We start from the raw sequence: 24,009 nt of genomic DNA on the forward strand, positions 1-24,009 counted from the left end.
CCTCCTGGCTGGGGGTGGGGAGAGGTCTATCCCGTGGTCTTTCGGCATGGCAAGTGTTGAGAGATCAGGATTTTCCCAGACTGGGCCCCCCTGTCCCTCCTCCTGGGTGACCCCTTGGTCCACAGAAAGGAGCCTGGGCTGTTGGAATGGGCAGCCTTCCCTGAGGAGGGCAGCCTGTTTATTGAGTACAGAGGATACATTTACAAATTGAGTACACAAAATAAATAACTGCACATTCTCCACCCACAGTCCATGGCATGAAGGCCCGTCTCCAAACTCCTGTCCTACCTTCAGGACCAGGCCTATCCTGGGCAAAAGAGGAAATATAATTCCCCAGGGCTTCAGGCCCCCAGAGGCACTCGGGAAAGTCAGGGGAGTTCTGAGGCCATGGGGCTTGGGCTCTCCGCTGCCTTGAACCAGGGGCACTGGAGGCAGAAGGAGGGGGTGTATAAGGCACAATCGACTTGGCCCAGAGTGATCTCTTTGGCTTGGTATTCCACTGGAGGTGGCACATGCAGAAAGAGGAGGGCCTGGCCCGTGGCTACCACTGGGAGGAACTGAGTGAGGGCCAAACTCTCCCTGTTGGCAGGGGCCCTGCAGTCTAGCTAAGGCTAAAGCTGGGCCCTACACACTGAAAGCAGCTGTGCATGGAGGGGGCTTGGGTTCCAGCCCAGTTTGTGGTGGGTGAAGGCACAATGACTGACACGGGAATGATCTGGCTCAGGCGTCTAGGAAAGCAGCCACCTAATTCCACTCACCTCCCGCAGGGGCTCCCTCCAACCTGAGATTCAGTGGGGCTCAGACTGGAAAGGTAATGCTGTGAAAGGAAGCGAGGACAGGCTGCACTGGGCAAGGCCAGCTGTGAGAAGGCCAGTGCCCCAGGTGCTCAGGGTTCAGAGGCAGATCACACAGTTTGGCTAAGTTCCAGGGGGAGCTGCGCAGAAGCTCAGCAGAAGGGGAGTGTAGAGCAGCCCAGAGACCCTCCCTCAATGCAACAGCTCCTTCCTCTTGAAGGCTGAAGGGTGAACATGGTCATTCCTAGGCTGCCTATACTCATGCCAGACACTAGATGGCGCCTTCATGCAGCTGCAGAGGAGGGAATAGCAGAGCCTAAAGGAAAAGGGCAATGGGAAGTAGAACCAGGGCTGGCACTGGAGCCCTGATGGGGCTCTCCCTAGGAAGCCCCTGCCCTCTGCCTTGGCCCAGGTGCCTCCATCACCCAGGTAGCAGCAGTGGGGCTCCCTTTAACGTCCCACAGTTGGGAAGGAGGCACCTGGAGAATAGACTATGCATCCAAAGGGGAGAGGGAGATAATGGTCGGCTCTGCAAAGGAGGTACAGTCAGAGAGGTTGGAGCCTAGAGCAAGCCTGCTACCAGGAGGGCCACATAGTCCAGAAGGACCAAGTTCCATGCCATGGCCCTACCACCAGAGATCCTGACAAGTCCTAGGGCCAGGAGTGGTTCTTGGAGTCTCCATGAAGGAAGACAGACCTTGGCTGGGAGGTGGGGGGCTGTTTATACTTACCCAGGGGCTGAGAGTCCAGCCAAGGCACAGGCTTTGTGCCTACCTGGACCTCTCACTGGGGTATAATCATGAAGATCAGAATGCCATGGAATGTGGGGGGCCGGGCAGGAAGGTAGGTAGAGGAAAAGGGGGGGTTCCAGAAATAACTGTCCCAACGACACCCTCTACCTGGCACTGCATGCCCTTTTGGTCTGAGGAAGAGCCAAGGGTAAGGGGTGAAGGAGACTGAAGGCCGGGTCTTACCCTTTCCCCAACTTGTAGCATAGCAATTACCCACCAAAAGGAACATCAGTGCCAGGCCAGGCTCCAATTCAGGGGGCTCCCAGTTCCATTCTGTCACACTAGGCCCAGGTGAGGATGGGGACTGCTGAAGGCACAGAGAAGGGGCTGGGACCATTCACCTCCCACTGGCCATACAGGCCTATCACCGGAGAGGGCACAGGGCCCAGATGACACAGCAGTGTGTGACAGGCTGGAACCATGCCATGTCTCTACCACCGGCAGGCAGCTCAGCCATTGTACTGCTGCTGGTAGCGCAGGTTGAGCTCCCGCAACTCCCGCTCTCGCACACGGCGTGACTTGTTGGAGCGTGTAGAGCGGCTAGAACGTGTAGACTGGGCAGATTTGGTGCTCTGGCAGCGTGAAGAGGCGCGTTTGAGGAGGTTCTGGGAGATGGAGCGGTGCAGATTCTTCATGGACGAAGAGGCTGCCATGCTCACCACCCACGGGTGCCTCAGGGCCTGCAGTGCAGTCATACGGGCGCCAGGGTCCACTGTCAGCAGGCGGTCAATGAAGTCTTTGGCCAGGTTGGATACACTGGGCCAGGGCTACAGGCCAAGGACAAGCATTAGAGCGAGAGCACTCAACACTGCCTTCTCCATCCCAACAATGCCACCACCACAGCATTCAGACCTGTCAGTGTATGCATTCTCCCCTCACTGCCTGGTTCCTCCCACGAAGAACATTCTGGGCCTCCATTCCAAGGAGAAGGATCTTCCCCCGCCCCAGAGAGCAAACTTCTAAGGGTCCCTGGACTCAAAGCCTGGCTCAGGGAGGTGGCCCCTGTCAAGAGCCCCCACACCCTAGTCCAGAACCACTATAACTCAGGGGGATTTAAAGAGAAAGACCCAAACCTTCCTCCATATCCTGAGCCAGACTCTTTCATTTTTTTTTTCCAAGAGAACAAGTCCACTTTTATTTATTTCGTTTTCAATATGTTTAAATCCTTGAGGCATGCAGCATTACATGGATTCTGTGTCCAATGTCCTTAGCAGGTCGGCTGCTTTGATATCTGGCATGAACCATGCCACTGTTTCCATGAGCATGAGTTATCTTTCCCCAGATTACGCTGGTTTTGTTCTATTTGCCACCAGGAGTCACTGTGTTGTTATTTCTTGTACACATAGCACATGTCTTGCCTAGGGAGAATTCAGTTTCATCTCAAGTATAAACACCTTTAATTTTAAGAAGAGCTGTGTGTCCCCTCTTGTTCTGAAGACCCCACTTACAGCCAGCAAAAATGGCCTTGGACCACAGCCTTTCAGACATATTTGTCCTTTTAGAAGTCCTGTTCCCAGCAGGCCTTGACAGGCTCCAAAAGCCACACTCAAGCTCTAATCCCTGGAATTGTCCAGGCCACTTAGAGGTGAACTTCCTAGCCCTTAAAGAGAAGGTTTACCCTCCCTTCAACTGATAAAGTGGTGGTGGGCAACCACAGCAGGCCCAACACCAAGCATCAGCCTCCCAGCCATGGGAAGAAAAGGAAACAATTGAAAGAAACTGGATTTCTCCATCTGCTGTGAGGAAAGGGGGTTCCTGCAGGCCAGCCAGGGACCAGACCCTGCTTAGGGACACACTACCGTCCGCATGACCTCTCTAAGCACGCAGGGGCTCCTGGCAGTGCTCTGCACCAGCCTCATGTTAGTACATTCTGTTTCCAGGGAGGAACAGCACAAAGCCTGCTCTGCCACACATACTCTCACGGCTGCCGCATCTCAGCCATAACACCAGGCAGCTGTCCATCTCAGGGGCTCAGCCTGCACAACCTGTCCTTACCTGGGTGAATCCTTAGGTTCTTAGAATAAAGGACACTTGCTCAGACTCCCTCTTAGCCCTCAGTACTAAGCAATTATTCCAGCGATTTAAAGTTCATTTTTTCCATTAGACCAGATGAGTTGGATGATCCCCAGTGCCTGGTGCTGGGTATACAGGAGGTCCTCAGTAGGGTCAGTGAGTAAACAACCTATGAAGAGCGCCTGATGGGTGCCCTCCCTAGAGCTGCTTCCAGGCCATAAGGCTCAGGCAGGTAGGGACCAGATGCCTTGGGCCCTCTATCCCCTCTGCTGGAGGAGGGTAGACACAGCACTGCTCCAAGTCCCAGCATAAGGCTCAGGCAGGTAGGGACCAGATGCCTTGGGCCCTCTATCCCCTCTGCTGGAGGAGGGTAGACACAGCACTGCTCCAAGTCCCAGCATCTCCGGGGGCACTTCGGCATGGGCTCTGACGCTCCACCAAAGGGTGGGTGTCTCGGACCTTTGCTGAGCCCGTGGCAGATAACCATCACCCTCCTTCCTGCCAGGTGAGATCTGCCTGTTCCACCGCAGAGTGCCCTTCACTTGGAGAACCCTGAACACACTCTTGAGAGGGCACAGGAAAGTCTGAGAGCCCACATTCAGGGCAGCTCCATGCCCATTCGCAGACACAACTAAACAGTGACTATCGCTGCCCCCAGTTGGGCTCCCTGGACCTCCAACTCCTCCCCCACCCTCTCCACTACTGTTCAGGGGTGGGGTAGGGAGAACACTCATCCAGGGTCCTGAAGAAGGGGCAGGGCTACTTGCAGTTGCTACCCTTATTTGCCCTTTGGAGACAAATCTCAACTTTTACTGAGCTGAACTGGAAGACAGTAACAGAGAGGCAATATTTCTAAACGGCCACCTAACAGGGTCCTCCTCAACAATGGGCCAGCTCCCAGAGGTTCCTGGAGAGAGAGATACTGGCCCTCAGGAGGAGGTGAGCAGTCAGGGCCTCAGGAACATGCAGCACAGGGAGTGCAGGGAGCAATGGCCTTCCCACACAGGAAGCCTGGACCACATTTCCCTACAGGCCTCCAATACTGAGGCCAACATGCAGGGTGACTGGACTGTGCAGTTGTTGCCACAGTAGCTTTTGGCTCAGACTTCAAGAAAGCCCCATGGCTTGCTGCTGCCACCTGAACACAAGGAGCCAATGTGAGGGGCCAGCCAATCCAAACCACAGGCACTCACTAAAGCCCCTGTCACGCATTTGAGATGGAAAGAAGCAGGCACAATGGGCTGCTGATGGACACAGCAAATCTAGAGCTGAACAGGCTGGGTCATGGGAATACCAGTGCTGCACTACCATCTTTTATGGTCTCCAAGAAAAGGAGTAATCACTGGGGAACACAATGTAGCTCAGCTTGGCCTGTTAGTGGGATAGCCCAAGAAACAGCAGGAAGCATGGGCTAGCCAAACAGGGCTAACACATGAATTCTGCCCTTGCCCCTTGGTCCAGCCAAGACAAAAGAGGGGCAACTCCTCTGCAGATGAAAGAAGAAATAGTTGCAAAGCTGGACTCACAAGCCAAGAACTTGAACATGGATGGATTGGAGACATTTCCAACCAAGGCCCCCTGCAGCTCTAATGCAGTCTTAGATAGGCCTCTCACCAGACCCGCCCTGTGGGCTTAAGCATCTCTATCTCCAGAGTAGCACAGGCACACACTGGGCATCGACCCCTGCTTAGTGCCAAAGTGAATCAGATTGATCTGCCCCTCCAACTCCCCCAAACACTCGCCTCTCCAATTACTTGTGTACGTGAGGCTGTGTGCGGAATGCTGATGGACTCATTTGTCTGAGGGCCAGCCCAGCCCTCTCTGGCAGGCCCCAGTTCTCCCCATTTCTGAGGCACTGTGAGGAGCTGGGCCATGTGGGTCCCCCGAGCCAATATGATTCAAGCCATGCTGACCTGAAAACCAGGCTGTGCCAAAGGCACCCAGCCTAGCCCTCATACACTGAGGAACTAGCAGTGGGAAGTCAGGCAAATGGAACACAGGAAGGTGGTCCTCACTCAGCGCACTGATGAGGGGGCAGGGCTCAGGCTGACTTCTAGAATAGGGGCCCCTGGGAGCCCTGCTGAAGTCTCCAACAGGTCTCAGGAAGGAAAAGCAAAGCTTTCCACACTCCATGGCCATGATTCTGGCTCTAAGTCCAATTCAGCACCTCCTAAGAAAGCGTTCAACACCTACAGACCAACCCACCTCCTTCCTCAACATGCCTGAGCCTCTGGAAACACATGAGTATGTCTGTCAGCCTATGACTGACTGGCTGGGAAGTATTCTGGGCATAAGAAAAATAAAAATGATTAAACAGTTATGCTTTTGGGTTTCCACAGCTCTAACTGTTGGCTCTGGGTAAAAAATAGAACTCTCAGCTCAGTATGCTTGGGCCCAGATCAGGAACACGAATGGGCCTCAAGTGGCTAACAGAAGGGAGAGGCCCCAGGTACCACCTGGTCAGTCTCCCAGAGACTTCCACCCATTTCTGGGCTGACATGGGGCACGGGGCAGGGAAGAAAATGTTAAAATGTCAGTCTACCTTGCCTCCAGACACTTAGGCCTCTCTCTGCTATGGAATCAGAGGACAGCTATAATACCCAGGATGACAGCCTACACCCTCCTTCCCACAGGTCTCTCATGAGCTGTGTGGGTGGGGAATGGGCTCTGTCCTGACGAAGGGCATCACCTCCACCCTGGCTCTGACCATCAAGTTGGCTGCCCTTCTCCCTAGTCCGTAGCCTCCAGAATCCTTGTTCCCTTGTAGTCAGGGTAGCTACTACTGATATTGTCACAGCAGAGAAGCTAACGGGCCAGAGGAGGGACCTCTCCCGTAGGCACTTCCTTACCATCTTTAGCCTCCTCAACCCCCTGCTCCTGATGAGCCCAACTCTCCCTTCAGAGGGAGGCACCAAATCACAACGGGGTTTCCACTCCAGTTTGAGCCCCTTTTATTTGCTCTACCTTTAATGTCACAAGGGCCTGGCAAGAACATACCCAAGCCATACAGGGGCCTCACCTGAGTTCAAGGGCTAAGGAGACAAAGGATGGCCTTGGCTGCAGAGAGAGGAGAAAGCTTGCTGCTTTTTCCCAGCAGCAAACCCCGCTCACAGGGCTTTCCCTAAACTCCTCTGGCAGGCAGGTCTGACCACTCTCAAGCGAGCCGTGAGAAAGATCTGGTGTCTCCTCCAAATAGCTTCTGGGTGACAGATTAAAATGTTAGGCTACAAGCTCAGCAACCGTGTTCTAGTTTTACCTTCTCTATGTGACCTCAGAGAAATCACAGCCTCCTCACCTTTAATGTGAAGGAGCTAAATGCAATGAATTCTAAGTCTCTTGGAGTTTCTAAAGTTCTAAATTTTAAGAAGAGAGCTCTCCATCTTTTTCCTCACTTGGTTGTGTGTGAGGAAAAGCAGCATGGCATCTAACATTTAAGCCGAATTGACCTCTTGACCTGTATGGGTTCTTTTCCAGCCTATGATGACTCTAGGGAAGGTTCCCTGGCAGAGAAGGCAGCCCCACCAAAGAGCTGCTAGGGGAAGGAAGGAAAAAAAGAAGACAGGGCTTTGCTCCCATGACTCAGATCTTCCCTCAGCTTTGTCTCAAAATGTATTTTCAGACTCAGCATTCCCCCTCTCAAAGGCCTCCTTCCTGTACTTACGTGGGCCTAAATGAGAGCAGAGAAAAGGGCACAGAGGAAATTCTGGAAAATGGAGCTTCAGGTTTACGCAAGAGAACAGAACTATTAGTATGACAAGAACAGCACACACTGATGTTGCCCACGAGGAAAAGTGTTTGGAAAGCTGCAGCAGAGTTCAGCACTCTGTAGCAGTGGAACCATCACCTCCTCTGGTCAAGACACTCACCATTGCAGTGCCTGGGCTTCCCCCACCCTGGGATCCAGCAGGGGGTGGGTGGGGGCAGAGCAGCAGAAAAGAGAAGGACATTGGGGAGGAGAGCCTGAGGGGAGAAAAAGAAGGAAGATAATAGAGTTGTTGTTTTTTTAATGTTTACATTGATTTTTAGAGAGAGAGGAAGAGAGATGGATAGAGAGATAGAAACAACAATGAGAAAAAAACATTGATCAGCTGCCTCCTGCATGCTTCCTACTGGGGATCAAGTCGGAAACCTGAGCATGTGCCCTAAGAATCGAGCTACCACCTCCTGATTCATGGATCCAGCCACACTATCCGGGCGATAATAGAGTTTTAAAAAGAGGCAGAGGCCCTAGCCGTTTTGGCTCAGTGTATAGAGCGTCGGCATGTGGACTGAAGGATCCCGGGTTCGATTCTGGTCAAGGGCACATGCCTGGGATGCTGGCTCGATCCCCAGTAGGGGTTGTGCAGGAGGCAGCCAATCAATGATTCTCTCTCTTCACTGATGTTTCTATCTCTCTCTCTCCCTTTTCCTTTCCTCTCTGAAATAAAAATAAATTTTTTAAAAAAAGAGGCAGAGAATGAAGATAAAAATAAAATGAGAAAAGACATGACAACTTCAAGGTTAGTAAAGCTGTATTCTGAAACTTGAGAAGAACAACAAAATGAAATCTTGTGCCTCCACCTGTCCCTGCCCAGAGTGCACAAAGTGAAGGAAAGATGCTCTGGGCTCGATGTGGAATCAGGGGGATGTTGCCAACCTGTGCCAACAACCGAGGAATGTCTGCTTTTTACAACGACCTGAAGCAGCCCTGGAAGGTTCTAGATTTCAGAGCCTGCTGTATAGTGGTTTCTTCTATCTCCACCCATGGGTTCTACTGAGGCCAAGTGGTTTCCAAGGCCTAAACAGGTGTTGTTGTTTTTAAACTTCTAATTCTAATTAGAATTCTAATTTCTGAGAGTTTGGAAGCCTGATGGCTATTAGCAAAGCACTCACACTATGGCCTCTGCCCCCAGAGGTCTGTGCCTCTGGAACTCTGGTACACTGGACTCAGCTCAGGGCAGGCACTTGGTCAACACGGGGTAGCAAGATGAGTGAAGAGATAAAGGTGCCAGCTTTCTGTCCAAACCACACTGGAGTGGGGATCAAGTCTAGGGACCAAACTTGCATCAGGAGACAGACAAACCAAGGCCAGGCAGGCATGCATGAGAAGAGTGACCTTGTGTGATGGGAGAACTGACTAAGGACAGAGAGCCTGGAAAGCCATTGGGGGTGGGGGGATGGGCCAGCGCTTCCAGCTCAGTGTGGGCAGGAGGGGAGGCCATCAGCAGATTTAAAGAGGTCAGACTGCGGGAGAGACAACAGCCCCAGCAGCTCCCAGAGGAACGTGAGGGCCTAGAAGTGACAGGGCCTTTGAGAGGACAGAGCTATCCAGGTGGAGACAGACAATAAGAGCAAGAGAGGGAGGGGACAGGTGGTGCACCAATAACCACTCCTAACACAACCCACGACACGTCCCTTTTGTTGAAGAGGCCTCGGTGGGGGCTGGGGGTGGGAAACAGCAGTGATGAAAAGCAGTTCTGACCCTGGGTTAATGAGATGCTATAGATGGTCACAGCAAGGTGTTTTAGTAGGAATGGCTGAACGCAGCAATATAGAGAGATGGGCAACTATCTCTGCCACAATGGAAGTGTACTGCTCTCTGGGGAGTGTGCAACCAGGGCAGCAGCAGCAGAGGGATGCCTAGAAGACAGGGCTCCAGGAAGCCAAATGGTGGCTCAGAAATGGCACATGAGGGGGTTGCTGCCCCTCTGTACTCAGAGCCTGCCTCCTGCCCCCACAGAGCTATCAGAACTATAAGATGGTTCAACTAACTGCCCTTGGACCCCAAGTAGACGGTCAGCACTCACAAGGATGGAACCACTCCTGCCTTCCTCCAAGAAGTCTCAAACCAAGAGGAGGTCTCCAACCACAGTGACCAATGAGGTCCACTGCCCACACCCAGTGACCAAACTATGCCACCTCCCAGTGACCAGACAGGGATCTGGACTGAGGGATCTGGGAAGGAGGGAGACTTACCTGTTGAACACCTACTTGTACCAGGAGGGAGACTTATCTGTTGAACACCTATTTGTACCAGGAGCTTTGGTGAGGTACGGTGGCCCTTGTCAAGGAATCCTTTCTGAACAGGTATGGGGGTAGTGCTTGTCCTCTTGGGACCCTTGTATAGAGCCAACTTCATCATCCAGCACTTGATACCCAGCAGCCACCAGTAGGTAGGCAGGAAATAAGGGCTGAGGGATGACTCTGAACAAAGAATTTGAAATCAATTTGTAATTTCCTATGCTGCCAGCTATCCAGATACAGGAAAGCCATCCTCGGACTCTGGCAGCAGGGGGGCAGTGAGAAAAAAAATGGGGAACTGATGATCTGTCACAGCCCCCATATACAATGGACGTGGGAACACAAGCAATTAAAGGCATATGGCAGAATCCAAGAGCTAGAAAACATACCACCTACCTCCCTGCATTCTGTCTGCTGCTTAAACACACACCCAGTCTCCAGCTTTCCCACCTCCCCCAGCAATCCTCCCCATGGCTCTTGGGCAAGGGCCTATCCCCTCACCCAGGTGCTCCTTATTAGAACATGTGAACCAGGCTGCATGACCATTCCCCACAGGCACTGAACCCCTTCACCTAGAGAGACTGACACATGTTACATCCTCTCCACTTCATTTGATCTTCAACACTCAGAGCAGAATCACTTTAAGAAATGGGGAAGAGCTAAGATGGGAATGTAAATGTCAACTCTGGCTCTGGGCATTCATCCTACTGCAGAGCTATCAGAATTACAAGATGGCTCAACTAACTCCCCTTGGACTCCAAGTAGATCGTCAGCCCAGAAACCCACCTGTGAGAAGCCACCTCCCACCAACACTTATGCCCCAGGTAGTGGCAGGTCGGTCCTACAGGTAGGCTTCCTCTCCCACTAGGATTCTGTCCTTTGCCCAGCAGCACTCACTCTCCTGAACGAGGCTCTGTGAAACCCTTTACCCAGTCCCATCTGTTCCTGGTGTAGTGACCCAGGCTCGCCCACAGCTCAGAGACTGCTCAGAGGAGGGTGACAATGAAAGGTTGCTAAACATAGGGAGGCAGCAAAGCTGCTGATGGCATCTGCCATCAGTCCTCCAAGAGCCTCTTCATCTGTCCTTGCTCTAGGAATAGAACTCTTGACAAAAGCAATGACATTAGGCCAGTGGCGTCACATTTCATGTCAAATGAATCACAGAATCTAGAAGCAGAATGGTAAGAGTACTCCAGTATGGGTGTACAGATGATGACTCACTTTCTGTGTCACTCCTTTAAAAACAGCTGCTCTAGTCCTCCTGGGGCTTCCATGACAGGAAGCTTGCTCTCTCAAGGTGGCTCCTTGTGTCTTCAGACTGATCCCACAGGCCTTCCTCACATCTGGTCAGTGCATCTCCCCATCACTTCCATTGCGACTTTAGCTTGGCCCTCTCCACTCCAGCACCTCCAGTCACCAAGTAAGTATTCAAATTTCCCCTCAAAATCATCTGTCACAGTCTTCTCCTTCCCATCACTCCCTCCTCTTCCAAGATTCCTTTACTTCTAAGTAGGTCTGGCCAGCAACCCTCTAAGCACATCGCCAGCAGGCTCCCCACTTCTTCCTAGAATCCAGCCTCCAGAAGAGAGCACTCCTAGCCACCATGGGCAACCGGGTTTACCATTAACTTTTGGGTCCCTTCTGAGGTCATCACCAACAATCACTGGTGCTTCCCTCAGAAGAAGTCAAGAGAAAGTATTGAGAGCCTATGTACTAATACACATACTGTCTTCAAGGGCCTCATTAGCCAAGGAAGAGAGAGGTGTCCATAGACAACTCTCAGCCTGAGAAAGTGCAGAATCAGACTCCAGTAACATGCAGAGGCATGTGTCAGGGACAGAAGACTGCAGGGATGTGAAAGCCAAGACCTCTGAAACCAAGATGGCCTGGATTGGAATCCCAGGCCTGACACCTTCTAACCGTGAGAGCATGGACAAGTTACTTAACCTCACTAGCCTCAATTTCCTCATCTGTAAAATGGGAGATTAAAACAGACAGATTAAACTGACTGTTGTAGAGATTAGAGATGGTGGATTTAGAACCCTCAGTCCGGTGCCAGGTACTCAGTAGGCACTGCACAATGGCAGTGGTCGGCATTACTTGGAAAGGAAATAATGTTTGAATTGGACCTTTTCTGAAGCTGACATTAGGAGCAGAGGGGAAAGCCTGAGCAAAGCTCAGTGTGGGAGTTGAGCAAACGTCTTGGGTCTATGGTGTATAAGGGAATGGGGGAAGGCATGAAGACGGGGTTGGGGCTAGAGTACCTAGACTGTCAGGATTGTGGGAGATAGGGTACTGAGAGGACCAACTTGGTGTGCTTCTCTCTGCTACTAGACCCCTATGATTCCAGCAGAGCAGGAAGTAGAATCTCAGGACCCAGTCTAATGGCTACAGTAGGAGCAGGAAGCCCGAGTCCATTCTGTACCGCATTCATTTGTCATTCTCCACCCTCAGATAATCAATAGCCTGTTAGCAAGACTCCAATTAGATAAATTGCCTGTTCAACAATTGCCAGAATCAGGAACTCTTGGGGAAATCTACGGACTTTTCTAAATGGTCTTTCTTTGTCAGCATCTCTGGGGAACTTCCCTCCCTCCCATAGCTAAACTTGCTACTCCCTCTGCCATCTGGACCCACACAGAGCTCCAGGGGGGTAGAACTCCCAGAGCACAGCACACTAGCAGGGCCTGGGCACAACACTGCCTCTGTGAGGTGGATTCTGGGTCTTCCAACCCATGATGAAACCCGGCCCAGAGAGTGAATAGGACAATGTCCTCTGTGACCACTATATTGCAGCGTGGGCATCCCAGCCAGTCAATACTTGTTTTGTTGGCTGCCATTTGGAGCAAAGAAGAAAACATGAGAAACTTTAGGGGAGAGCTGGAGAATGTTCCAGTTTCTCCTTTGCTTGTAGCCAGCACTGAGGTGGCCGGAAGAGGAAGGCCTCCCTCCCTTCCTCACACCACCCTGAGATACACGACCTGAATCCCCCAGAGAATGCCAGCCCCCATCCACACAGGATGGAAGTCCTTGACTGACCACATGACCATGTCTGGAAGCTGTCAGGGAGGATGATGGAGCACAGGACCTCAAGTGCTGAAGGCAAAGTGGCATGAGGCTTTTAGGTGACTCCTGCAGGTAACGCTGCTCTGGGTCAATTAGCTGGGGCCAGAGAAGGCCCAATCTGAAATCTCTGGGAGGGAAGCTGGGCTGAAGGAAGCCAGTCCCAGAGCTCCCTCCCCTCCATGACGTTATTCAAGAGACACAGACAGCTCCTCAGCAAGCCCAGGCCTGAGGGACACACTGGGGGGAACACTCTGTAAGAGGCACTTGGGGATGGGCCCTCATTGCCTTGGCAGAATCCTGTCCTCCTACAAAGCTCATCTTACCTCCTACGTAAAGTCATAAAACAATTTTTTCTTCACAGCCTCCCTGAGCACACCATTATGCCTGCAGCCCTGCTTCCTGAGGTCAGCCTCATTTCCTACCAGTCAGCGTCCTGCCTAAGAACCGACCAGCCCTTACTTCTTCTGCACCTTCCTGCAGTTCTAAGCAGTGCTGAAACCCAATGGATTTTTTTCAGTTATCAGTGGAGCCAAAGACACAAACTGATGGCCAGCCGTTTGAATCTGGCCTGCAGATTACCATTTGTTGGCACACAGGATACTGCTTAAATATATGAATCAATTCCAAAATTTTAAGATCAGATTTTTCTGATTTTCTTTCAAAAGTTGGAATATCTGGAAGTATGGGGTCCTCACTGCTGTGGGGCAAAGCTGGGCAGAGATGAGAAGCAGCTGCTCCTTTCGACAGGGCACGGTCACGCTAGCTTGCCCCAATCCCTATGGAGCAGATACTGTGGAGGCCCTACCCCATGTCCTATCAGCCCACCTAAGCGCACCTACAGCTGCGGTGCTCCTGTGTGTGCTAACAGCTTCCCACTGCCAGTACCTGCAGCTCTCTGCTTCTTTGCCTGAGGACTTTCTCTGACACTAGTTGGCATTCAGGACAGCCCAGAAGTGCTAGGGATTTAAAGCCCCCAAAGATATTCTTGACTCATACAGGAGTCAATGAATTAAAACCCATTCACTTCCCTGCCCCTCAAGGGTACCATTCTGAGACACATTCCGCATGATTATTCACCATCCCCAGTGGGACTGAGTTCCAGTGGACCACAGTGGCAGTCCTCCCCCTAATGTACCCTTTATCGGCTTTCCCCCTTTCTGCCTCTTTCCCCCCACCCTTCACTTATGCTTACTGGAATCACATCCCAATTCAATGATCTGTTCCCAAGTCCTTGTCTCAGGGTTCACTTTGGGGGGAACCCAAACTCACACACCCTACTAGTCTTATTTCATCATTTTTCCATCAGAGCACATTCTTCTGATGGAAAGCTGAAGGCCAGGACCCCCCGCCCATGGGCTTCCCAACATCGGAGGGACAGGGCAGACTCACCTCCCCCGAGTAACTGTACTTGCCCCTGAGGATCTGCCGGTACAGCCGGGTGCGGTTATCATCTTCAAAGGGCATGGTGCCACTGAGCAGGATGTAGGCAATGACACCCAGTGCCCACATGTCCACTGAGTTGGTGTAGGGCTTTCGAACCAGGACCTCAGGGGCAATGTACTCAGGTGTGCCACAGGTAGTCTTCATCAGGCAGTCGTCACCTTTCTTGCGAGCACTGGCCAGGCCAAAGTCGGTGATGATGATCTTGGAATCAGTGCCTGGGTGGTAGTAGAGCAGATTCTCAGGCTTGAGGTCTCGGTGTGTGATGCCCAGCGCGTGCAGATACCGGACGCCATCCAGCACCATTTGCAGCACCCGTGTGGCGTCACGCTCAGTGAAAGAACCCTTGGCAATGATGCGGTCAAAGAGCTCTCCACCCGTAGCCAGCTCCATCACCATGTACACACGCTCCTGAGTCTCAAACACCTCCACCAGCTGGATGATGTTGGCGTGGCGCACCCGGCGCAGCACACGCAGCTCCGACTCACACACCTCCCGCCCCTCCCGGTACTTGGTCTCAATCATCTTGATGGCATATGGTTGCCGGGTTGCCCGGTGTTCCACGCGTACCACTCGGCTGAAGCTGCCTCGGCCAATCAGGGCTTTGATGTCATACTTGGCCGTCACACGCGGGTCGAACTTGGCCCTGTACTTAGCCACCCTGGCCTTGCGTGGTGGTTCTGAAGGAGGCTCTGTGTAGCCGGTAGTGGGGGCGCCCGGGCAGGGGTTGGCACACTGACTGGCTGCTGGGATCCCAGCTTTGAGAGGGCCAACACTGTCCACCTCTGTGATGAAGTGCTTATACACATCGCTCTTAGTGCCACTGAAGGGCTCCACCTTCTTGACCAGATCCAGCTGGACATCCTTGGGCGGCTCGGGAAGGACCTTGCTTGTCCCACAGCCCATCACGGACACGGGGGCATCCTCTCCAGCGAGGCTGGCAGGACCTGCTCTGCAAGCAGTGCCCCGTCTACACCTATGCAGACAGAAGAGAGGACAACTCAGTATAGCTGGGACAACTCTGAAGGGTTACCAGCCATCCACCTCCTGCCTCCTCCTTGTCCCTCGATAACCCTAGCCTGAAGACCTGGCTCTAATATGGTTTCCTGGAAGGTAGGATGGCTTTGGCCCCTAAGTGCTCAGAGCCCAGGCTCAATGGAGGGTCTATATCAGTGGTTCTCAACCTTCCTAATGCCGCGACCCTTACTACAGTTCCTCATGTTGTGGTGATCCCCAACCATAAAATTATTTTCGTTGCTACTTCATAACTGTAATTTTGCTACTGTTATGAATCATAATGTAAATATCTGATATGCAGGATGTATTTTCATTGTTACAAACTGAACATAATTAAAGCATACTGATTAATCACAAAAACAATATGTAATTATATATGTGTTTTCCGATGGTCTTAAGCGACCCCTGTGAAAGGGTCGTAAGACCCCCAAAGGGGTCGCGACCCCACAGGTTGAGAACCGCTGGTCTATATGAAATACTGGATCTGAGCATCATAATCTCGATTTACATCTCCCTGGATCTGATTCTCACACTGCTCTTCAACCCTGAGAGAGGGTAGGAACATGCACAGGCTCAGTTGTTACTGCCACCACCTTCCTCCCTACTCTGCCTGGGTTCCTTATCCTAGTTGAAGTTCTGTTTTCTTTTTTTATATATATTTAAGAGAACATTTATTCGTAACATTTATTCTCAGAGGTAGAAAAAGTTAATTCCTAGAAGAAATGGGCTTAGGAAATAAGCGATAGAGGTAAAGGAAGGGCCTTTGGGCCTTGGGAGTGAGGCAGCTCATGGTAACATGCCTAGGGGGATGGGGAGGGAGGAGGGAGGGAAAGGCGAGCAGTCTTATGTTTTCTTAATGTTAAAATCATTCCTCTTATTATTCGGACTCATCTTTCCTGAAATGGGGGTGTAGAGTGTTAGAGGCCGACTCTCCAACACCATCACCTACCAGGGCTCAGAAAGCTGCTTCTCCCAGGCCTTCCTCATGTATATCCTTCCGGGCCCTCTATGCCTCCTGCAGGCATGATCCCCCTGCAACCACCACCCACGGCCCTGCGTCTCTGCCCTACTAACCTCACTCTTTCCTGGACAGCTCCCACTACTTTGCTAATGCACCATCTTCACCCTGACATTGTAACACCCTGTTTCAGGGTCACTCACTTCCCCAGTCACCACATTGATAGCGAAAATGCCACATTAAGTTCTAGAGCTGGCTGGAATCAATCCCAGTGACCTTGGGACAATAAGCCTTAGCACACTGGCATCAGGTAGCCACCAAACAGGGCATCATTCAAGAGGCAAAGGGAGCCTTGAGCTCAGAAAGGGCACTAGCAGCTTCATCTAGATGTGACTCCGGCTGTGGATGCGGGTGCTCTGCTTCCTTGGGATGAGAGGACAGGAGCCTTCCCCATTTGTTTCCCAGACAGAGATGTTCTGATCTCTTAGTACCCTGTGGCTGGTGGGACCCTGGGCAAGGTGAAGTGCAGAAGGACTACTTTCCAGAGGTCACTCTGCTCAGGCTGCCCTTCCCTAAGTCTATCTGAAGTCCCCATGGGTGAAAGAAGAGAGCTGAGAATTTCCTATTAATTATGACATGCAGAATTGAAGATAAAATGATCAGTCCAGGTCAAACATGTATTGAACATCTACTAGGGTACAAGAATGAATAAGACATCCAATATAGGTTATATTTAAACATACACATACACACACACAAACACACAAGCAGAACATGATCAATAAGCTGATAGTCTAAATCAGTGATGGCGAACCTATGACACGCGTGTCAGAGGTGACACGCAAACTCATTTTTTTGGTTGATTTTTCTTTGTTAAATGGCATTTAAATATATAAAATAAATATCAAAAATGTAAATCTTTGTTTTACTATGGTTGGAAATATCAAAAAATTTCTATATGTGACATGGCACCAGAGTTAAGTTAGGGTTTTTCAAAATGCTGACACGCCGAACTCAAAAGGTTCGCCATCACTGGTCTAAACGAAGAGAAAAGCATAAAAACATAATTTCAATATAGCACAGTTTTAGGCTTGAGAAACAATAGTAGATATATGTAGACTGGCGCGGGGGGTTAGGGAAAGCTTCCTAAAGGAGGTGACCCCCACACTGAATTTTTTTTTAATATATTTTATTGATTTTTTACAGAGAGGAAGGGAGAGAGATAGAGAGTTAGAAACATCGATGAGAGAGAAACATCAATCAGCTGCCTCCTGCACATCTCCTACTGGGGATGTGCCCGCAACCAAGGTACATGCCCTTGACCGGAATCGAACCCGGGACCTTTCAGTCCGCAGGCCGACGCTCTATCCACTGAGCCAAACCGGTTTCAGCCCCACACTGAATTTGATGTAAGAATGAATCAGGTGAGGAAAGAGGGGAATGGAGTTTTAGGCAAAGAGAATAACACAATCATAGACCCAGAGTAGCACCCTGTGCTGGAAACAGGAAATTTGGTAGTGTGAAAGCAGGCCTGTGGGGGGCTAGAGTTTTGGAAGGTAGGCAGGAACCAGGTTGTAGAGAGCAACACAAGTTATGGTGAGGAGCCAGGACCTTCCTGGGAGGTGAGGGGAAGCTACCAATGGGTTTACGAAGAATGAGAGGCACTCAACCTGTGTTTAGAAAGAAGCATGAGGCTGAACTGGAGGAGGATCAAAGTGGACTTAAGGGCCAGAGAGGGGATGGTGGCCCAGACAGTGGGATGGAATGGAAAGATAACAGCAGAAGAACTGATAGGGACTGGAGGCTGGACGTAAGAGGTGAAAGGGTGGAGTGAGGGCAGCACTCCAGTCCCTTACTCAGGCTCCTGGGCAAAAGGGTCAAGAGTGCAGCAAGAGGGACAGGTTTAGTAAGCAGTGGGAAGAGTTCAGTTTTTGATGTGTGCAGTGCATGTGACATCCATGTGACATTCACTGCAGGCCAGGCACCACATATTACATTTTTAAAGTTAATAAAAATATATATATTGTAGAAATGTATAGACTAGTAAATGCATAAGTTTAAAAAGCTGAGGGAACATTCACCAAATTATTAGTGTTTATGTCTAAAGACACAGCCTGGCCTGTGTGGCTCAGTGGTCGAGTGTCAACCTATGAACCAGGAGTCCACTGTTCAATTCACGATCGGGGCACATGCCCGGGATGCGGGCTAGATCCCAAAGAGGCAGCCGATCAATGATTTTCTCTCATCATCGATGTTTCTATCTCTCACTCCCTCCTCCCATCCTCTCTCTGAAATAAATAAAAATATTTAAGCCGAAACCGGTTTGGCTCAGTGTATAGAGCGTCGGCCTGCGGACTGAAAGGTCCCAGGTTCGATTCCGGTCAAGGGCATGTACCTGGGTTGCGGGCACATCCCCAGGAGGAGATGTGCAGGAAGCAGCTGATCGATGTTTCTCTGCCCTAACCGGTTTGGCTCAGTGGATAGAGCGTTGGCCTGCGGACTAAAGGGTCCCAGGTTCGATTCCGGTCAAGGGCATGTACCTTGGTTGCGGGCACATCCTCAGTAGGAGGTGTGCAGGAGGCAGCTGATTGATGTTTCTCTCTCATCGATGTTTCTAACTCTCTATCCCTCTCCCTTCCTCTCTGTAAAAAATCAATAAAATATATTTTAAAAAAATATTTGCATTATTCACTCCTGTAATGTTTTAACTTTTAGTATTATTTCATAATAAAAATTTTATGACTTCTTTTTAGAATATAGTAACTTGGGACCTCACTTCTTTTTTTTTTTTTTTAAATATATTTTATTGATTTTTTACAGAGAGGAAGGGAGAGAGAGAGAGAGTCAGAAACATCGACGAGAGAGAAACATTAATCAGCCGCCTCCTGCACATCCCCCACCGGGGATGTGCCCGCAACCCAGGTACATGCCCTTGACCGGAATCGAACCCGGGACCCTTCAGTCCGCAGGCCGAGGCTCCATCCACTGAGCCAAACCGGTTTCAGCGGGACCTCACTTCTTAAGGACATAGTAATAATTGGTGGGCCAACTCCTGACTTATGACTGAGAGAGGAAAAGAAGTTCAAATGTTGTTGTATCCTCATTTTATCAGGACTCCAACTCCATCTAAGACATCCCACCTACTGCCCATCCCGTTGTCAGAAATACAGTCTCTGGCAACGTACCTGGGGTTCTCCTTCTAACATCCCAAAGTTCAATCCCCAAATATTTACTAAGCTCCTGCTATGAGCCAGGAACTTTGCCAGGGACTGTGACAGACTAAAAGAAGTAGCCAGCCAGGCCGGAGTGACACAGTGATTGAGTGTGGACCCATGAACCAGGAGGTCACGTTCAATTCCTGGTTGGGGCACATGCCTGGATTGCAGGTTTGATCCCCAGTAGGGGTTTGCAGGGGGCAACCGATCAGTGCTTCTCTCTCATCATTGATGTTTCTATCTCTTCCTCCCCGTCCCTTCCTCTCTTTGAAATTAATTTTAAAATAAACTAATTAATTTAATTACATTAAAAAGAAGGGAACCATATTCTGTGCTCTCAAGGAACTTACAGTCCAGATGGTTCCACACCAAAAGTTCTTTAGTCCATTACCCTTATAATGCCCAGTGAGGCCACTTAAAGGCTGGCAGCCTGGAAGGGGTCCCTCTGAGATCATTTCCTCCCAGCAAAAGAAAACACCACATTTTTCTAGTTTAAACACCACATTTTTCTACTTTAGCATCACATTAGACACCATGGCAACAGAGGGCTATACCAAGAATTAGCTCAGTGATGACCTAGCCAACACAAATCAGCTTAATACTCACTGAGTATGATTCTTGGAAGGAAAAGAAGTTCAAATCAGTAAGTCTCTCTCCAGCTCTCAACAAACAGAATTGCTTCCCTTCTTCCACGGCTGTATTTCTCAAATTTTTCTCTGTGTACCCTGGGTTCAATGGAGACAGATGTTCCCAGCTACCTCCAAAATTAAGAGTCACTGTTTTTGGAACACCTATCGCCCATTCGCGTCATACAGCCGGGAAGTTCTGAAGAGGATTGAAGTTGCCCACATAACATGTTCACATTTATAAAGTAAAATAGAAAGCCAAACGAAAGTCTCATCCATAATTGTGACTGACAAAGAACCCCAGTATCTAGCTCAGATTCCACAGACACTAAGATCTGCAGGGGTCTTCCATTCCAGGTGAAAGGCAACTCTAGTTCAGCGTCAGAGGCAAATACATTTCCTGAAAGCTGCATTTTCTCTAGCCCATTAATACAACTTAACAAGTGCAAGAACTGCAATTAGACCTGGACAATGTGCTTATTTAGCAAACCCACCCTTTAGTGAGTCAGCATTCCGAATCTCTCCTGGGGGAATAGCCAACTACAACTGCCGTTAGTAGAAGCAGTTTCGTCAGAGCTTTCCCCAATGACCAGAGTTGAGGAAGTCACATAACACAAGGCAGCTTGCTACAGGAGGATCAGTCTGAAGAGCAAACAGGCTTACTAAGACGAGATCTTAGTAACAAGGGACATATTCTGGGAAGAACAGCCATTAGTAAATACAGTGGCTTCCATTTGCTGAGTTTCTACTGTGAGAAGTATCTTACATGCACTCTCACTCCTCTCTGCAACTACATAAAGTAGTGATGATTATTCCTATCTTGGAATGAGCAAACTAGGACTCAGCGAGTCTCAAGATTTCATAAAAGCCAAAAACTGACTCTCAGTGTTTCTGACTCCAAAGCTCATATGTCTAATCATCAAATCATACTGCTTCCCCAAGGTATGGGCAGGGCAATGAGACTGCAATGGGAGGCCACAAGGCACAGCTAGTCTTTCCCACAAGACAAAGAAGACACAAGAGCTTCCTGGAGGCAAAGACAAAGATCTCCAACCAGGAAGCAGGGTAAAGTCACTAGGGGAATTTTTTCAAAATATATATCCAGATACCAGATCTTCTGAATCAGTCTCAGAGAGTGAGACTCTTGAATCTGTATTCTGAAAAACGACTTTAGACCATCAAAGTTGAGAAAGCTGCACCTCATACCACACACATGTGCATGCACATGCATGCATGCACAAACACAAAACACAGGTGAGCTGTGTTCATCTCCGATGCCAGGCCCTGGTAGGTGCTCAATGGTACAGCTGAATCAGTATCAATTCTTAAACCAACAACCTACTCCAGGGGACTTAGTTCCTACTGTTAATGTCAGGCAGAACCAGACACTCGGGTACAGATACAAAATCCCCAAACTCACTATCACATGACACAACATGATCTATTCAACAGCAGTCCAGTGAATGAAAGTACAGAGGAGTCAATGGTTACTTGTGAAGCAAGGGAGGCTTTTCCACGGAAATGAAATCTGAGATGAATTTTAAAGGACAGATGTACATTTTCCATACCGGTGGGAGAAAGAGAAGGGTATTACAAAAGAGAAAATTGGCTATCTAAAGCACAAGGGTATTAAACCACAGAGCTAACAGAAGGCACACAATATATGTAAACGCCCCAACAACATATGTAAACCGAAGGCAGATATGCACAGGTGCTCACTTCAGGGTTAGGCCTCTCTGATCATGAAGAGCCCTGAATGCCTGCCTTCCTAAAAGGCTTAGCCTTTATCCTGTAGGCATCAAGGAGCCAGTTTTCGGCAGTAAAGGGCTTATTCAGGTGAGAAGGAATCACTTCAGCGGCTTCATTCAGTGGGAGTGAGCATGGACAGTGGGGCGAAGGTATGACTGGCTTGTGGGGCAGGCGACCCGGCTGGACTCAGGCCTGCTTTTCCCCAGAGTGAATAAGGAAGCGACCAGCTGCCCGCCAGCCCCTGGCGTTCAGTCGCGAAGGAAGGGTGTGGAGTAGATGCTGGACACGAGAAGGGAGTGAGGACAACCGGGTTAGTTCACCGTGACCGACGCCGGCTGGCTGCACAGCAGGCAGGGCAGCTGGCCACGTCCACCAGGCCCACGAGGCCCCAGAGAAAGGCTACCCAGCGCAACCGCATGTTTCAAGGCCACTCTCGTCTCGGACACCGGGGACCCCAGCAGCCATCGCCTGGCCTGCTCCCCAGCCCCCGTAGGCCCCGGCAACACCTGGCACGGGCCGAGGGCTCCAGTCTGGGCAAAGACAGGCCCGGTGCGCCTGAAGGCGGCCGTGGCCGCAGCTCGTCAGGACCTCCCGCCCGTTGGGCCGTAGCCCTGGGCCGGGCCGCCTCACCTCGCGGGGGCGGCGGGCTCTTCGGTGTCTTGGCGGCTGTGCTAAGCCTCTCGGGGCCGCGGCCACGGCCGCCGCCGCCGCCATCCTCAGGCGTTAGCGTCGTGGCGTCATCACAGAGCGCGCTTGACGCCAAAACAAACCCGGGCCGCCTAGGGGCGGGGCGGGGCGGGGCGGGGCGGGGCGGGGCGGGGCCGGGGGCGGGGCCTCGGGAGGGCCGGCTACGCGGTTGGGGGCGCTCCGAGCGTGGCCTGCCAATCAACGCCTTCAGGGCCAGGACCGTCTCTCTAAGGGGGCGGGGGATGTCTAACTTGTTCAAAGACGTTCGTAGGCTGCGAGAGGAACCTGTTATAGAAAAAGGAGGTACACCTGGAACTAATATACATTAATATTTAATGTCAACTGTAACTGAACAATGACAGAGATTAATTTTAAAAACAGGAAAAGGACCCTAGCCACTCACTGGATAGAGCGTCGGTCTGGGACTAAAGGGTCCCAGGTTCGATTCCTGTCAAGGGCATGTACCTTGGTTGCAGGCACATCCCCAGTAGGGGGTGTGCAGGAGGCAGCTGATCGATGCTTCTCTCTCATCAATGTTTCTAACTCTCTATCTCTCTCCCTTCCTCTCTGTAAAAAATCAATAAAATATATTAAAAATAAATAAATACAGGAAAAGGAGGAACTGCATAGGGAGAACGTTTCAAGTTTCTGGTTAGAGAGGAGGGTGCTCTGTCATACAAGGTTGGGGACATAATGCATTTCAACAGATTTCTGGAAGTGCCGCTGGAACTCCGCAAAGGATCAATTTAAATTATATTAAACCTATTTTTTTTTTTTGAAAACTGCAGTTAAAATAAATCAGGCACTCAGATGTGTTAAATTTGGCCTCCATCTCAGAGGAGTTGACAATGGTTAACTTGAGGATTGGTCTTTAGTCTTGGGCCAATTTAGGATAACATATTTTTTGTTTTCATTTTTGTTGTTATTGAATTTAAGTGAATCCTAAGACTGCAAAGCAAGTAGATTTTTTAAAAAAATCTTGTTACTATTCACAATGACTTCTCTATAGGATCAGAATTGCTTAATTGTTTCACTACTTTACAAACAACCCAAATTGCAGAGGACTGGGGAATAGATGCTGCAGGTAATACAAGGATTGTAATCTCCATCCATCTTCCTAATTTCAGTTGTTCATTTATTCAACAAGTCTTTGTTGAATGAACATTTACTTTGCACATGGAACTGTCTTTAATGGACTACATAAGCCAGCCATTTTCTTTTTTAAAAAAATATTTTTATTGATTTCAGAGAGGAAGGGAGAGGGAGAGAGATGGGAACATTAATGATGAGAGAGAATCATTGATTGGCTGCCTCCTGCACACCCCACACTGGGGATCGAGCCTGCAACCCAGCCATGTGCCCTGACAGGGAATTGAACTGTGACCTCCTGGTTCATAGGTCGATGCTCAACCACTGAGCCATGCCAGCTGGACAAGCCAGCAATTTTCAACCAGTGTGCTGCAAGAATTTTTAAAACATGCAATACCGCCGAGACCGGTTTGGCTCAGTGGATAGAGCATCGGCCTGCGGACTAAAGGGTCCCAGGTTCGATTCCGGTCAAGGGCATGTACCTGGGTTGCGGGCACATCAGGAGGCAGCTGATCGATGTTTCTCTCTCATCGATGTTTCTGACTCTCTGTCTCTCTCCCTTCC

At 50.3% G+C, this 24,009-nt stretch overlaps 1 protein-coding gene and 1 pseudogene across 4 annotated transcripts; both read right to left on the reverse strand.

Annotated features, from left to right (window-relative positions):
- Positions 1 to 139: 139 nt before the first annotated feature.
- PSKH1 (protein serine kinase H1) lies at positions 140 to 22,439 on the reverse strand. Of its 4 annotated transcripts, XM_059667708.1 has the most exons (4): positions 21,640 to 22,111; positions 14,054 to 15,080; positions 7,465 to 7,558; positions 2,170 to 2,352 (listed from the first exon to the last, which is right to left on the reverse strand). In XM_059667708.1, exons 2-4 carry the CDS (start codon positions 15,008 to 15,010, stop codon positions 2,312 to 2,314), a joined length of 1,092 nt encoding a protein of 363 aa, XP_059523691.1. In that variant the 5' UTR covers positions 15,011 to 15,080; positions 21,640 to 22,111; the 3' UTR covers positions 2,170 to 2,311. The 4 variants fall into 4 exon arrangements, with proteins under 4 accessions (XP_059523689.1, XP_059523690.1, XP_059523687.1 ...); XM_059667706.1 differs by lacking the exons at positions 7,465 to 7,558; positions 21,640 to 22,111 and adding an exon at positions 22,300 to 22,439 and having other exon boundaries at positions 140 to 2,352; XM_059667707.1 differs by lacking the exons at positions 7,465 to 7,558; positions 21,640 to 22,111 and adding an exon at positions 22,176 to 22,194 and having other exon boundaries at positions 140 to 2,352.
- Positions 2,359 to 3,902, reverse strand: LOC132217449 (large ribosomal subunit protein eL33-like; annotated as a pseudogene).
- Positions 22,440 to 24,009: the final 1,570 nt, after the last annotated feature.

This window comes from Myotis daubentonii, chromosome 15 (genome assembly GCF_963259705.1).
Source record: "Myotis daubentonii chromosome 15, mMyoDau2.1, whole genome shotgun sequence".
Classification (NCBI taxonomy): domain Eukaryota; kingdom Metazoa; phylum Chordata; class Mammalia; order Chiroptera; family Vespertilionidae; genus Myotis; species Myotis daubentonii.

What these genes read in the sequence shown, in the direction of transcription:
- PSKH1 (XM_059667706.1), bottom strand. Translation starts at nt 15,010, where the DNA reads ATGGGCTGTGGGACAAGCAAGGTCCTTCCCGAGCCGCCCAAGGATGTC. An exon ending in AGTACAGTTACTCGGGGGAG is followed by an intron (nt 2,353 to 14,053) that starts GTGAGTCTGCCC and finishes CTTGGCCTGTAG; the next exon opens with CCCTGGCCCAGTGTATCCAA.